Below are 14,446 nucleotides of genomic sequence, written 5' to 3' on the forward strand. Positions count from 1 at the left end.
TATCTGCTAAGTTCCTTGAAAACTTAGAAACAATTGCTAGAAGAAGAGGTTGTGCTGCTTTTTAATGTGAAGTTTAAAGTAGTTTGTCAGAGCACTCAGTGAAACCGCTCCCAACCTTCTATACTTGGTCCCAGGGATGCTACTGGGTGTTACTCTATATTCTACCCCATGCGAGAGCGGTAGCTGTCAGGAGACATGCAGTGTTGCCAGTAGTTTGATATGCTAATCCATCCTTGCTGAGGTGTCAGCTGTCCTGCTGTTCACAGTACAGAGAGGTGAGGCACACACACCAACATGCAGCTAAACAGCACAGACACATTAAGCTACATATATCCACACACTGAGCGCTGAATGAAAATTCAAATTTTATTCAAATTCAAATTCAAATTTTATTTGTCACGTACACAGTCATACACAGTACGATATGTAGTGAAATGCTTGGACAACTGCTCGTGACCTAAAGAAAACAAAAAAGGAAAAGGCTATGAATAAGAAAGGAAATAAATATGAAAAATTAAAAAGGGTAAATTTAACTAGGAAGGAATAAAATATAAATTAAGGTTAAAAATGAAATAACTGTACAACACAAATTAGAATGAAGGGTAAATTTAACTGGGAAGAATAAGATAAAATATATAAATTAAAGTTGAAAATAAAATAACTGTACAACAAAATACACAATACACAATATAGAACTATATAAGAATGTATGAAGAAATCTAAATATAAATAAATATATACACAATAACAGCAGCTGTACAAGTATTAACTGGAAATGAAGAATATAGTGACCAGTGTTGTGCAAAAACAATGTCCAGAAAGTCCAGTGTGTGTGTAAGAACCATATGTGTGGGTCAGTACTGTGTGGTGGTGTGATTGAGAGACCGTATCGCCTGCGGGAAGAAGCTCCTCCTCAGTCTCTCTGTGTCACATGAAAACACGGAAAAGTTGTAGAGGTGTGCATGCACAGTATTGTGCATTAACATTCACAGACGGATGCGACACAACACAAACAGGAATGTTAATTTTTCAAATGTAAAATATCAGTTATGCAATGTGTCACTCACTGGCTAATCAAAAGAGAGAAAGAGTGAATGGCAGGTCAGCCACAGACAGGATAAAGGCAGTGCGGACAACAAGAGGGTGAGTAGAGGAACAACAGAAGCAATGATGTAGTCAAACATACAGCATTAATGAACTCATATTGGTGTGTTAGTGTTAGGAAAATGGGACAAATGTTGTCTTTTTCTGTTCTAACGACATATCTGAACAATTAGTTTACAGTTTACTGAATAATCTAAGCATGGGATGAGTGTGAATGTTTACAACATGAAACATTTGGGTTTTTCAACTATTTAAAATGGCTTCTATAAGTATTCATATGCTTCCGCCTCTCACTGTAAAATCCAGCTGTCTTGATCAGTAAAGAAAAACAACTCACACAATTGTAGACTGATGATGTTTTGCTATAAATGGAATAACACATTCTTACTAGGATTACTTTCAAAGGAAACTAGAAAAATTTGCATTTCCTGCGAAAATGCAGTGTGGATGCTTTAAAGCTAAGCTGTATGCAAAAACTAGCTGAAAAAGCTGAAAAGTTGCAGAAATTGTAAAAACTTTGCAGAAGCAAAAGAAGTTTGCTAAAATGGAATAACTTAGCAGAACTGCAATATCTTAGAGGAAACATAATACTTGGCAGAAATACAATAGCATAGCAGAACTTAGCAGAAATATTGTAACTTACCAGAAACATGATAACTTCTCAAAAATACAAGAATTTAGGAGAAATAGTATAAGATAACAGAAAGAATATATTTAGCCAGAAATACTTAAACATTATGGAAACACTATGATTTAGAAAAATAGTACAACATAGCAGAAATACTGTGATTTACCAGAGACACTGTGATGAACTATGAATATTGTAATTTTAAATTAATACTATGTTTTAGCACAAATACTATAAAATGGCAGAAATACTATAATTTAGCAGAAATACTATATTAAGCAATATAAATATCCTATAAAAATCCTATAAAAAGCAAAAATACTGTGCTATTTGGTAGAAAAACTCTAATTAATCAGAAATACTATATTTGGCAGAAATACTATATTTAGCACAAATCTTATAAAATAGCAGAAATAGTATGATTTAGCACAATAGTAATAACTTAAACAGAAAAATTGGAAAAGCAAAATGGACAGCTGAAAAAATGCTGAACATGCTGAGGTTCCCTCAAATATACTTGTTAAATGAAAAAATCAGCAAAAAAAAATATAACAGCCACACAATCACAAATATGTACACATAAGGAAACACACATGCACAGAGAGACACACACACAAGATCCAATTCAGTCAACCATTCTAAATATATTGAATTTAAATCTTACAATGAGATCATCCCATTAAAAGGCTTTCTCTCTCTGTCTCTCTCTCTCTCTCTGTCTCACACACACACACACACACACACACACACAGGGAGAGAGAAGTAAGTTTCTAGCTCAGTAGAGCAGACTGGGAGCTGCTGAATTTGAATCCACCAATCAGAGAGGCTGTGTATTTTTTCCCGCCAAAACAGGTGCACGCAGCACAGAGAGAGACAGGATTATTGCAGTCTATTTCTCATAGTGACAACTTCCCTCAAACAAATGACCATAATTTCCTAACCGTAGGGGCTAGAGCGGTCATTTTTACACCGTTTTGTTCAGAAGAGATGGGGGAATCTTCAAGTGTTGACAATTTATCATTAAAATATGAATTATTAAAGATATTTGACTTGTAATGCACCATAACTGAGTAGAGCGAAGCAAAAACTGCCTTGACTTGCCCTCAAACAACGCTTTCTAACTCTAAATCTATTTGGAGTATCGATATCATTCTTTCACCGTAAGAGACAGCAGGCTTTGGTGAACAGTCATGGAAATTTTCAGGTCTCTGTGGAAATCCAACAAAAAGTTATGACGAGAGAAAAAAGTGGTTCATTTCCAGAGTTTGAAATCTGAAGAAATCTGAGCGAAGGACAAATTTCCTACCCTCAAACAAGTCTAACTCATTTCAGAATGGTAATAGGTGAGAAAATAATTCTTGAATTGTGAGCGTCAGGAGTGTCTGAAGATATACTGGGACAAGCCTTATGTCTTAACTTTGCTTCGTTAAGGAGATATAACGATTTGAATATGCCTCTCGTTACAGAAATCAAGCGGTGATTTTGAACAAGCTCTCCATTGACTTTCTATGGAGAGTTTTGCGACTTTGTGTTGGTCTGAGGAGATTTGCCAAAATTCTATAAATCTCACAACAATGATAGTGACATTTTCGGAAAGCCAGCAAAAATACCTACGTTTTGATGTATAATTTGTGGAAGTTGAGTGAAAATTGAGCAAGTAGCAAGAAGTTGTTCGGACATGAAGAGAAGACTGCAAAACCTTCAGTGGCACACTGGAAGCCAAGTGCATAGCAACCATAACAACGCATGTATTTTGTGAAAAATCACAATTGTGCAACTGAAAACTTTAAGAGGCATAAAAGTAAAACGGTAAAAGATTTGAAAAAGCTGATTTATACCTGAATAGCCCAATAATTTGAGAACATTTTAAAGTTTGAATGGTTGTTCTACGTGAAAATATGAGGAAGTAGTTAAGTTTCAGAAACAAGCAAATTTTAGCAGAATTGCAGAAGTTTCCCATTCATTTCAATGGGACAAATTAAGCTTAATATTTTAAAAAGTATAATAGTGAAAAATACCAAAAGACATAGCACACATTAGCAGAAATAGCAGAATAGTTTAAAATTTGAACGGTGAAAATCGGCTGAAAATTGCGGAAGTAGTTAAGTGCCAAAAAGTGTACGGAAGTCCCAAGAGGAACTCAATAGTGTGGATGCTTAAAGCATCCACACAATAATATGTCACGACTTAGCTAGTTACATTAGCAACACACACACACACACACACACATATATCATTACTAGCGCATCTAGTGTGTAGTATATGAATCCTGTTAAGAAACTTGCATAGATGCTAATGGATGTTATCGGCTAACTGAATTGAAAAGAATTGAGTATATCTGGGAAATCATTCTTAATGTCAGTCTTAGAATGTATATACTGACATTGTCCATGTCTTTAATATGCAAGCTGCATAGCTAGCCTTGATACCTCTATCATAATTCTTTTATTGTATTTTTTTATTCAGGCGGAGACTTTAAGCCAACTCATTCAATGTTAGCTCAACTTGCTAGCTAGCTCTGATGATAAAAGCTGCGATTGATTTAGAGTTGCTGTCTAGAAATGCTAACTCTCTGAAATCAATCACCAATTACGTGGGAAATTACTCTAATCGTGGCAAATAATTGTTTGCTTGTGTTAAGAAAACACTGTTTATTAGCATGATTTAAAATGCACGAAATTTACTAGTGTGTTGCGCTATGATAGAGCGCAATGAAAAGATTGAATTTAAGAGGTGGGAACTCAGAGATTTTTGTGACTGACCCTTTTGCATATGTATTTCTGGGAGCTTGTTTTTTAAGGTACAAAAGATAGCGAGGAGAATATTTAAATCAAGCGCGCAAACTGACTTACCAAGGTTTGTGACGTGTGATTTACTGCTAGCTGCTCCAACATTTAACGCTGAAAAAAAGCCTGTTGTGTTTTTGCTCTTGATATTGAAACGAACTGACTCTGCCCTTTTTTAGAAAACCAGAACAGCTTTTTTAACTCACTCGTAAAACTAAACTAACCACACAGGGCTGTTTGCCGGTTGCACTTACATTTTTATTTTGTCTCGTTTAGTTAAAAGTACACACTACTTAGCACACAGCCAAGCACATGCATGCATAGGAAATATAATACCTGTATGACAAATGAAGAGATGTTTACATACGCCCACACACACCTGTAACCCATGCCCACTGGAGCAGCAGAATCCATGCCTTTTACTCGAGCTGCTGAGCAGATTAATGTGACACAGCAGCAGAGTACACCGAGTGTCTTCACGCTGCTTCATGCTGGTGTTTGCGGCTGTGTTGCGAGCAGCTATTTGGGACCGTGCATGCAGTTTCATTTGTGTTGCAGACTCGACGTGCCTCTAATGGGCATCTAAATATAGACCACCTCATGAAATATTAAAACATGTCAATCGAGAAGTCTGGTCACGAAGAAAAGCTCTTTGGGTCTGCGTGCATGACAGAAAAGAGAAAAGAGGTCAGAATGTGCACAACTCCGTAGATTCAGGTATATGCAAATGTGCTCAGTGTTCATGCATGAGATCACGGGGGCAGGTGGGATCCAAGTGTGCGTGTGTCTGTTCACTCAGCTCTGAATAGATATTAAAATGTACAAGCAGAGACCTTCTTACAGGACCCCATTACTTTCCTGCTACTACACTAATACACCCCTATCTTTTCCTACACACACTCACTTACATCAGACGGAATGAGTGGAGCCTTTAGTGTCATGCCATATGAGTAATAATGTATTTATGAGGCCCTTTGTTTCCTTAAAGGCTCCACTAGCCATATGAAACACACCTAAAGTGGCAAAGAAAAACTGTGGAAAATGTCCCCTGGCTTTGTACACACACATTTGACTCTTGTGTGCATGAGAGTGTGTGAATTGATCTCAAACAGGCCTGGAGTACAAATTCCTTCATTTCACTATGTGTGTGTGTGTGTGTGTGTGTGTGTGTGTGTGTGTGTGTGTGTGTGTGTGTGTGTGTGTGTGTGTGCGCGCGCGCGTGTGCATGTGCATGTGTGTTTTAAGCCTGTGTATGCATATACGTGTGTACTCTCGGAAGATGAGCATATTGGACACTGAGGCCTCGACCCAGTAAACTCAGCCAGCACCCTTAGCTTGATATCACATTTTAAATTATGCAGAATCACCAGCTACTCCGCCTGCAGCCATTCTCTGTACTTTAATGTGACTTTTCACTTTGGTCGTGCTTTATTTTGCAACCCTTTTATCCAGAGTGCCTCCTTTTGCCGTTAGCTGCTGGCCTTATCTGCCTCGTGCAGTGTTTATGGACCGCCGGCACTAAGATTTCTCTCTTCTTTAATAATCACAAACAAGCAACGTTTCTTGGTTTTGTCCCGTGCGCCGTTCTTGGTTTGATTCTTAGACTGCTGGCAAAAAAAGTGACACAAGCGGAGATTAAAGGAACAGCCACTGCTGACAGAGGACAGCTCAAGAACTCCTTTGAGAGTACTGAGTGCTAAAAATTTAATAAACATGGGTGCAGTCAGTTATTTTGCCAGGATAAAGGGAACGTAATCTAGTATATCTGCTGATACATGCATGCAACGCTGCAGCTACAACGGGACACCATTTTTTTAAAATACCTTATTGGCTAAAAAAAGTTTAATTTCTGTAATTAAAGCCGTTTATTAGGAACATTATTGCTATCATCACCAAAGTGAATTAATCAAGGTTGCATCAAAAATGAAACAGCACTTTAATAAGAGAGATGGGAGGGTTTTGGCTGTTGTACAAGCAGCTCCCGCCCTCCTCTTCCCAAATTATTCCCTTAACATTCTCATTTGATGCTTTCTAGATGCTTTTGTGATTATGGTTCATGCCTCCGTGCCGCGTGAGTCTGTGTTATGTGTCACAGTCTACGCATGTTTGCATGTTTACACTGGAAATGAAATGGTCCATGTGCAAATCACAAGACTGCAAACGCTTTAGAAGCCCTAATGAGGCTGCATGTAAAATTAGCAGTGAAGCATTTAATGTCATTATGCTTTGGCTGTAAGATAGCGTAAACCTGCTGTTAACCTATTTAACTCTGCTCTAACGCAGTCGTCAGCTAGTTAACCCTGCCTCTCTTCCTGACTCGGAATGCCATTCCCTATTAAACATGGAGACATAAAAATAGCATCCATGTAGATGCATTTTAAATGTTGTTCCAGACACCTAAACATGTCTTGGCCAATAAGGATTATGACTTTTTGCGTCACTTGCTCCATTTTTGTATTATTTGAAATGCTGGTCTAAAACTTTTATGTTCACAAATTGGCTGCTGTCATAAAAAATAAAGTGTTATGATGTGGAACGACGTGTTAAGACTGGTAATGTGTAAAACTGATTTAATTATCACTGCGATGCTACTTTGTGTTTGTAGAGCCTTAATAAAAAATACAACAAAGTAAAAGGTCTTAAATTTGTTTTTTATTATTTCTAATCATGATGGATAAACTCTTGAGAGATTGAATCAACCCTTTAAATGTAAATCTAGAACCTGTTATGTATGCTTTCGTGTCAGTTCAAAGGCTGTTAAGACTAGACTATTATCTTATGAGGTTAAAGGTCATTTAGCGCATTTACTATTTATAAAAGTGTCCAAATACCTGTATAAGCTCGCCTTGTAACAGCTGAGGGGAAGAAGCACTAGTCAATCACAAGATTATATTTTGTAGTTCAGTATTTGGGGTTGTTCTGTAGTGTCTGGGTCCAGAGTGTTGGCAGTGGATCCTTTGCACATTGTCATGAGATGATGTTTTAGTGTTGTTGATGATGGCTGGATCTAGTCAAACCACTATTATTTTTTTTCTCCCTGAAGACTGAAAACAACTTCCATTCTCTTACCAGTTAGTTCACACAGCCAGCGGAGGGTTAGCTAAGCCTGACGTTTAAGCAATTTTTTATTATCTTACCTTCAGTTAGCTTGGAGCTGCTGGTTTTCTGACCCTGTAAAAGTCAGCATTCAGTAAACTGGCATCACAAAGCAGCATTTATGAAGTAGTTGGGCTTTGAAAATTCACTCCCCATGGTGCTTAGTGAAGGTAATTCATTTCAATATCCAAAATGTTGCAGAATTAAAGTGTCTTGGTATCTTTAAAAAATCAACCAGGACCTGTGGAAAAGTGGTGGTCTTAAAGAGGGGAAAAAAACCCCTAAAACCAGCACTCTGTTGTTAATTACACAGGCGCTGATAGACTAATAGAGGTGAGCGATGTCTTGCAAACTTGAATCGTTCTGCTTGTGCTGAAAAGTTTAGCTAAACTTTTCAAGCCAATGCCAGCAATAAAATCACAGTCATCCTTCTATTCGATCAAATCACATTATGAAACTATTCAGAGAGAATGAGGGAGGTGCTTGTGCAGTACCTTCCTGACTTTGTTGTTGGCAGTTAGGCAGATAGCTTGGCTCGTGCTAATTTCTAATGAAGGTGTTGTGTCCTTGCCATAAATGACTATTACTACGGCACTGCTGTGCCTTCTTTTGCCTACTCCCTAATTTCCATAAAGGGGCTGCAGCAGATGGGATCTTATATTTGATTATTTTTTAACGCCAGGCTCCATTCCTGATGCAATGCTCCCATTTTTCCAGACATGCGACTGACATGAGGAGTATTCTAGCTCGTGAGTCCCTGTAGGCTGGGTTCGTGTTTCCTCTAATTATCAAAATGGGGACCTTTCTTGTTTTCTCTGGGGCAACCATATTTTGTCCTTCAAGTTTTCCCACTTCTTTGTACATCCCCCTTACACCCATTCCGGCAGTTTCGTCAGTCCCTTTCCAGGAATGCGCTTACATTTGTGAGTCCTTGATGGTATGATTATTATTCTTATGTTGAGATGATGATTGCCTTTTGAAAGGCAAACCTGTTGACCACCACCACACTGGTTATCTCTGCAAAAGGTAGCATCAGTAAAAATACCCTGCTGAAAATCTGCCACACCCACCGTCGAATGTTGAAACAGTCCTTACACGTGAATGCTCCCTTAATGCCGCCTTAACCCACTCCACCCACTAGCTTCATATTCAACTAGTAGTTAAGAGAGCTACCAGTCTTTTTTTTTAAAATAAAAAAAGAACTTTTCACTAACTACACTTCATTTTTTATTTATGAAGCCACAAGTTTTACTTTTTCACAGCAAATGAAAATGGATTATTTCAGTGCATCCTTGAGTGAGTTTGTGAAAGTTTCATTGTTGGCCTCATTCTAACACTTTTGTGTCACTCTCCCTGCTGAATTATACAGGCAGATGGAATGGAGAGAGAGAGGGAGAGACACTCAGGTAGTCGAGAGCAATAAAGGAACTGATAGAGGCAGGAAAAGAGTGTGTTTTAAATGGAGGTCAGGAATAGAGTGAGATTTAAGGGTCATGGAGCATGACTGGAAGAGAGTGGAGAGAGGCCAGAATAACATAGTGGGTAAAAAGCAAGTGGATGCCTTAAAACAGGACGATAAGTAAATCTGTTTCATCCCATTTCAGCCTTCAGTGTGCTTCTTCCTTTCTCTATTCTTCATTTCAAGGTCTGTTACAGACCAACACAGTCCTGCTTGTTGTATTCACGTTTAGTCTTTCTCCCATAAAAAAGAAATACATTGTATAACACGTGGGATGTAAAGTAGGTTACAGAATGCCTTCAAGGCCACAGACAGATGAAGTCTTTACACAATAACTGACTGTTGTAGAAAGTAAGAGTCATTTGAAAACAGTTACATAAAAGCAGCTTGACAGAAATAAAGTCTGTTTGTAAGGTGGCTTTTGACACTGGTCAACAAATTTCTTGTAAATCATTTTAGCTTTCTTCAGACTGCTAACCCAGATTCTTCTTTTTTAAAGATCATTTTAATGAATTTAATGAACAGGATTTTTCTCCTTAAAAAATTTGCACATTGTGCAGGCTCAGTAACCACGTCCTTGGCCAGTGCTCATCACCCTTATTAATTCGACTCTTTTTCATTTTTCCCATCAGGACAAGGACTCCTGTCCCAAAGCGCTTTACAGCTTAACAATCAAGATGCCTATGCAGCAGCTGGTTACCATAGTAATCAAGGGCTGACACTTGGAGAATCAGTCCCAGGCCGCAGTGGGCAAATCGGAGGAGCAGTCCACAGCTACAACCAGGTGCTTGTTCCTCTAATTTACCTTCTCCAAATGCCCTTTCTCCGGCCCTCTGTCTTCTTCGTGTCTCCTGTCCCGTGTCCTCCTAACCTGTGCGCTCTTCTTCACCCTCCTTTCTTGTCCTCTTACATCTTCATTCACATCTGTCTCCCCCTTCCTTTCTCCCTCTCTGTGTGACCCCTTCTTCCCCTCATCTGTCTTATGTTTCTTCCCTCCACCCATCTTCAGGTGACATCCAGCCGTGCAGCTGCCCAGTTAGCAGGCACAGACTCTCCTTCACAGTCCCAGAGAGACTCATTTGCCCAGCAGGCCTTTGGCAGCGCTTTCCACATGTCCACAGAGGGCGGACCTGCACCTGCTGGACCATCCATGTATTACTCGTGTGCCACTTTGCCTGCACAGGTACATATCCCTAAAGGTATTACTATGATGCTTCAGTTGTTGTGTGACTGATGCGTTCTCCACTGCTCCTGTACACACTGCAACCAAAGTGTATTGAAGGGTTTCATGTAGCGATTGGATAATTTCTAATGCACTAATACTGAAGTCAAATTCAAGCTGCTTCCATTGATCTCAAAAGATACAAGCTGTAGTATTTTCACACGTTTTCAACACAGAGTCAGCAAGCATTGTTCGGGTAATCGTTGTGGCAAAGGCCACCAAATCTCTGCCAAATTACGTGTCTATTTCACACATCCCGCTGACAAACCCACAAAAGAGAGACAGAAAAAGCTTTTGTTAACAAATGTTAAAATCTCAGAACCACTGAACAAATTCAACATTCGACCTTATGTTGCTCAACATGTTTGTGGAGAAAAACCTGTGAAGCAGAATGTGTCTTACATATTCACTGGATGGTGTCAGTGTCTGTTGCAAAGGTATCCAAACTGAGCCCGCTCTTTCTTTTATATACATTATCGTTATTCTTGCAGGAACTGTTACTACAAAGTCCCGTTTAGTTGACTTTATTTCTGTAATTTTGGTAACTATAAAGTCATTACGTTAAACGTGACACGTGAGAACGTAACATTGCATTCGCAGTTACATGATCACTGCATGTGTGACGATGTTCATGCAAAGCTTTGTTCAGATTCCCATTACGGAAGAGAATGTGTGCATAAAGACATTAATACATACATATGCTATCATCACTATAGTTAGAGGTTATCAATATCGTTTCATTGCTTTGGAAACAGTCAAATAACAATTTAATTAACTTTAGGATTTATTACCCATGATTCTGATTTTTTTATTCATGTAACAGTGATTATTAGAAAGTGTGCAGCCTTCTGGTTGTTGGCTGCCACAGGGAAAAACCAAAAAACATCAAACTTGCACTAACATGTGCTGTAACAGGTGGCGATTTACACTACTGTTCACTCATTAGTTCATTTTTCATAATTCTTTATTGTAACTCCGTTGAACATTTAAACTGATTTACCTTCACTTTTCCGGTGTATCACAACTTGACCACGCTCGTCCAAATTAACAGTGTTTTAAATTGTCCCTTTAGCTCTGTGCCTGAAAGGCATTGGAAATATTTGTTCAACCAATTCAATTCTGAGGGAACTTCATTTGGCGGCCCGTTGCTCACGGCTGCATTTCAAGTTCATTTGGTTGTAAAAGTTTACAGTCGTGACTTCATGTTTGGTCTGATAACCCAGAGCTCTTCATCAGGATGTTATCACGGATTAGAGTTTCTGCTCTCTGGTTTTCCAGCTCCGGGGGGGGAGTTGTTCATCTCTATGGAAGTAATGATAGGAATAAGAAGAGAGGATGAATATTTAATGTGAGTGACATTCCCAATTAATGAATTACAAATCTTGCATTGCAGCGCGTAAGCTCCCCTCTGCAGGCGGTGGGATCTCCTACCAAGCTGCAGCGGCTGGGATCAGCCTCTGCTGACATGCCCAGCTACGCCACACTACAGAGAGTGTCCTCACCCAAGCAATCACCCAGCCGACTCGCCAAATCCTACAGGTTGGTCTGACTCTATACACAAATTATACATCGATTTGAAGAATATATCTTTACTAACCGAAGGCTTCTGACCAAATCCTCAAAGTACTCACATGTGGCACCGCTGCTAATACGGCTGCATTGGCTCCCCATTGAATTCAGAGTCCATTTTAAGATTCTGGTTCTGACATTCAGAGCTCTTCATGGACAAGCACCAGCCTGCATCACTGAACTTCTATAGCCCTATGTCCCTAGCAGGTCCCTGAGGTCACGTGATCAGGGCCTACCTGTTATACAGCATACAAGGCTGAGAACTAAGGAAGACGGAGCTTTTGCAACTGTGGCCCCCAGACTGTGGAACTCTCTCCCACTGAGCTAAAGATCTGTGGACTCAGTAGTCTATTTTAAAAACAACTAAAAACACATCACTTTTTGTCTGTTTTTGTTTTATACCTTGTTATCTCTGTGTGAAGCACTTTGTGACCTTTTGTCCAGAAAGGTGCTATGTATATAAAATTTTAAATGGTAAATGGCCTGGATTTGTATGACGCTTTACTTAGTCCCTAAGGACCCCAAAGCGCATCCACCTATTCACACACTGGTGATGGCAAGCCACATTGTAGCCACAGGTCCCCTGGGGCGCACTGACAGAGGCGAGGCTGCCAGACACTGGCGCCACCGGGCCCTCTGACCACCAGAGGGGCTCGAACTGGCAACCTTCTGATTACAAGACAAACTGCCAACTCTTGAGCAACGATCGCCCCGTGGCTTACTTTACTTACTAACTTACCAGTTTATGCTGTGGGGGCGTCTTGGGGACCTACCTGAGAAGTAAAATCCCAAAGTGGAGGGGCACAGAGAAACTCAATAGGCTTGGCCTATCCCATGGTCACAAAATAGGCCCTGTACACTTTAAGTGTTATACAGTATTTGTTACTTATTTTGTTACAGTAAGTCGTCCAGGTTTTGTAGCTACCTCCACCATGTTTGACTGTTGGTATGATGCTGTTTTTACGAAATGCTGCGTTAGTTTTACAGCCGATGTAACAGGACTCAAAAACCTTTTGTCTTGTTAGTCAACAGAATATTTTCCCAAAAGTCTTGAAACTCATCACAAAGTTTTTTGGCAAATGTGGAATGAGCCTTTGTGTTCTTGCTCCTTGGAACTCTCCCATGGATGCCATTTCTGTTGAATCATGAACCTTAACTGAGGCCTGTGGTTCTATAGATGTTGTTCCGGGCCTGGGGTGACCTCCTGGATGAGTCATCAATATGCTCTTGGAGTAATTTTGGTAGACCTGGGAAGGTTCACCAATGTTTCAAGTGTTCTTCATTTGTAGGTAATGGCTCTCACTGTGGTTTGCTGAAGAATTTTGTAACTCTTTACAAGGTGACAGATGTCAATTAACTTTGTTTTTCAGCTGCTTCTTTAAGATTGTGGGATGATGTGTTGCTTTTTGAGATCTTTTAGCCTACTTCACTTTCTTTTTTAGTCATTTCTTGATTTAACAGGTCCAGCAGTTATCAGACCTGAGTGTGGCCAGTGAAGCTGAACTCAGATTTCCAGAAAATGTTTTAATTTAACAAGGAGGGACAGTCAGTTTTCCAAACAGGGTCATTTAGAACTGGATAGTTTTTTTACCCCTGAATAGGTTAAATCAATTAAAAAAACATTTTTTTGTATTTTCTCGAGTTATTTCTGTCTAATGTTAAAAATTGTGTTATGACCTGAAACAAGTAAATGTGATAAATATGCAAAAAATCTAAGAAATCATGGGGCAGATACTTTTTCACTGCACCGTGCATCATCAGAGGTAATGTACCGGCACCAAGATGAACATTAACAGATTCCCATATCCTGCCACAACAACTGACAAAAGCTACAACAGAGGTACAAATGGGTACAAACATGCTCACTGCTGTTAATTTACCAAATTGTAAATGATCTTACTGTAGATGATCACAGCAGGTTATGGCATTTCCTCTGTACAGCTTGGACTGAGAATGGTGACACACAGATGACAGAATACTCTGTGTACTGTTGGTAGGCTTTATTAATTCCTTGTCACGAAAGGTGTTTGACCGAGCCAAGCACGCAGCAAGGGCTCTCTCTGCTGTACAGTTCTGCCTTTATGCAAGGGACATTTAGAATATGTGAATTTGCATGTCTGTGCTCTGACTTGCACTGGAAAATCGAGTTCTAGGTGGCCTGCTGCAATGGGGAAAGGGCTGAATTAGCAGCCATGTACACACTGGAGTAAGATCATAAACAGTTCAGCTCAATTCAAGTTTGTTGGGGTTTTTTTTTATATGGTGCCAAATCACAACAACATTTGCGTTTTATACTCAGTGTTGGGAAGGTTACTTTTTAAATGTATCCCACTACAGATTATAGATTACATGCCCCAAAATGTATTTGTAATGTATTCCGTTACGTTACTCAATGAGAGTAATTGAGTAATACTGTTACTCAATGAGAGTAACGTATTCTGAATACTTTGGATTACTTAATATATTATCATGCTTTTTACAACTACATGAATGTACTATTGCTGTGTGATTTATTACCATTACTGAAGAATACTCGCCATACCAACTAGAGTTTTAAATCTTAAAATGAGTAACAGTAGGGT

The 14,446-nt window shown here is 39.3% G+C and overlaps 1 protein-coding gene across 8 annotated transcripts in view; it reads left to right on the forward strand.

Annotated features, from left to right (window-relative positions):
* The window catches only part of ctnnd2b (catenin (cadherin-associated protein), delta 2b), a 236,594-nt gene that overhangs the window by 132,580 nt on the left and 89,568 nt on the right, over positions 1-14,446 (forward strand). For all 8 annotated transcript variants that reach the window (XM_085440168.1, XM_085440170.1, XM_085440172.1 and 5 more), the window contains 3 exons: positions 9,706-9,857; positions 10,083-10,256; positions 11,689-11,834. In XM_085440168.1, coding sequence (XP_085296294.1) covers positions 9,706-9,857; positions 10,083-10,256; positions 11,689-11,834 — 472 coding nt within the window. The remainder of the gene's footprint in view (positions 1-9,705; positions 9,858-10,082; positions 10,257-11,688; positions 11,835-14,446) is intronic.

The sequence above is a fragment of the Copadichromis virginalis genome, linkage group LG18 (assembly GCF_057382275.1).
Source record: "Copadichromis virginalis isolate Kocher_CV1m ecotype Utaka linkage group LG18, C_Virginalis_male_GT1.1, whole genome shotgun sequence".
In the NCBI taxonomy this organism is placed as follows: Eukaryota; Metazoa; Chordata; class Actinopteri; order Cichliformes; family Cichlidae; genus Copadichromis; species Copadichromis virginalis.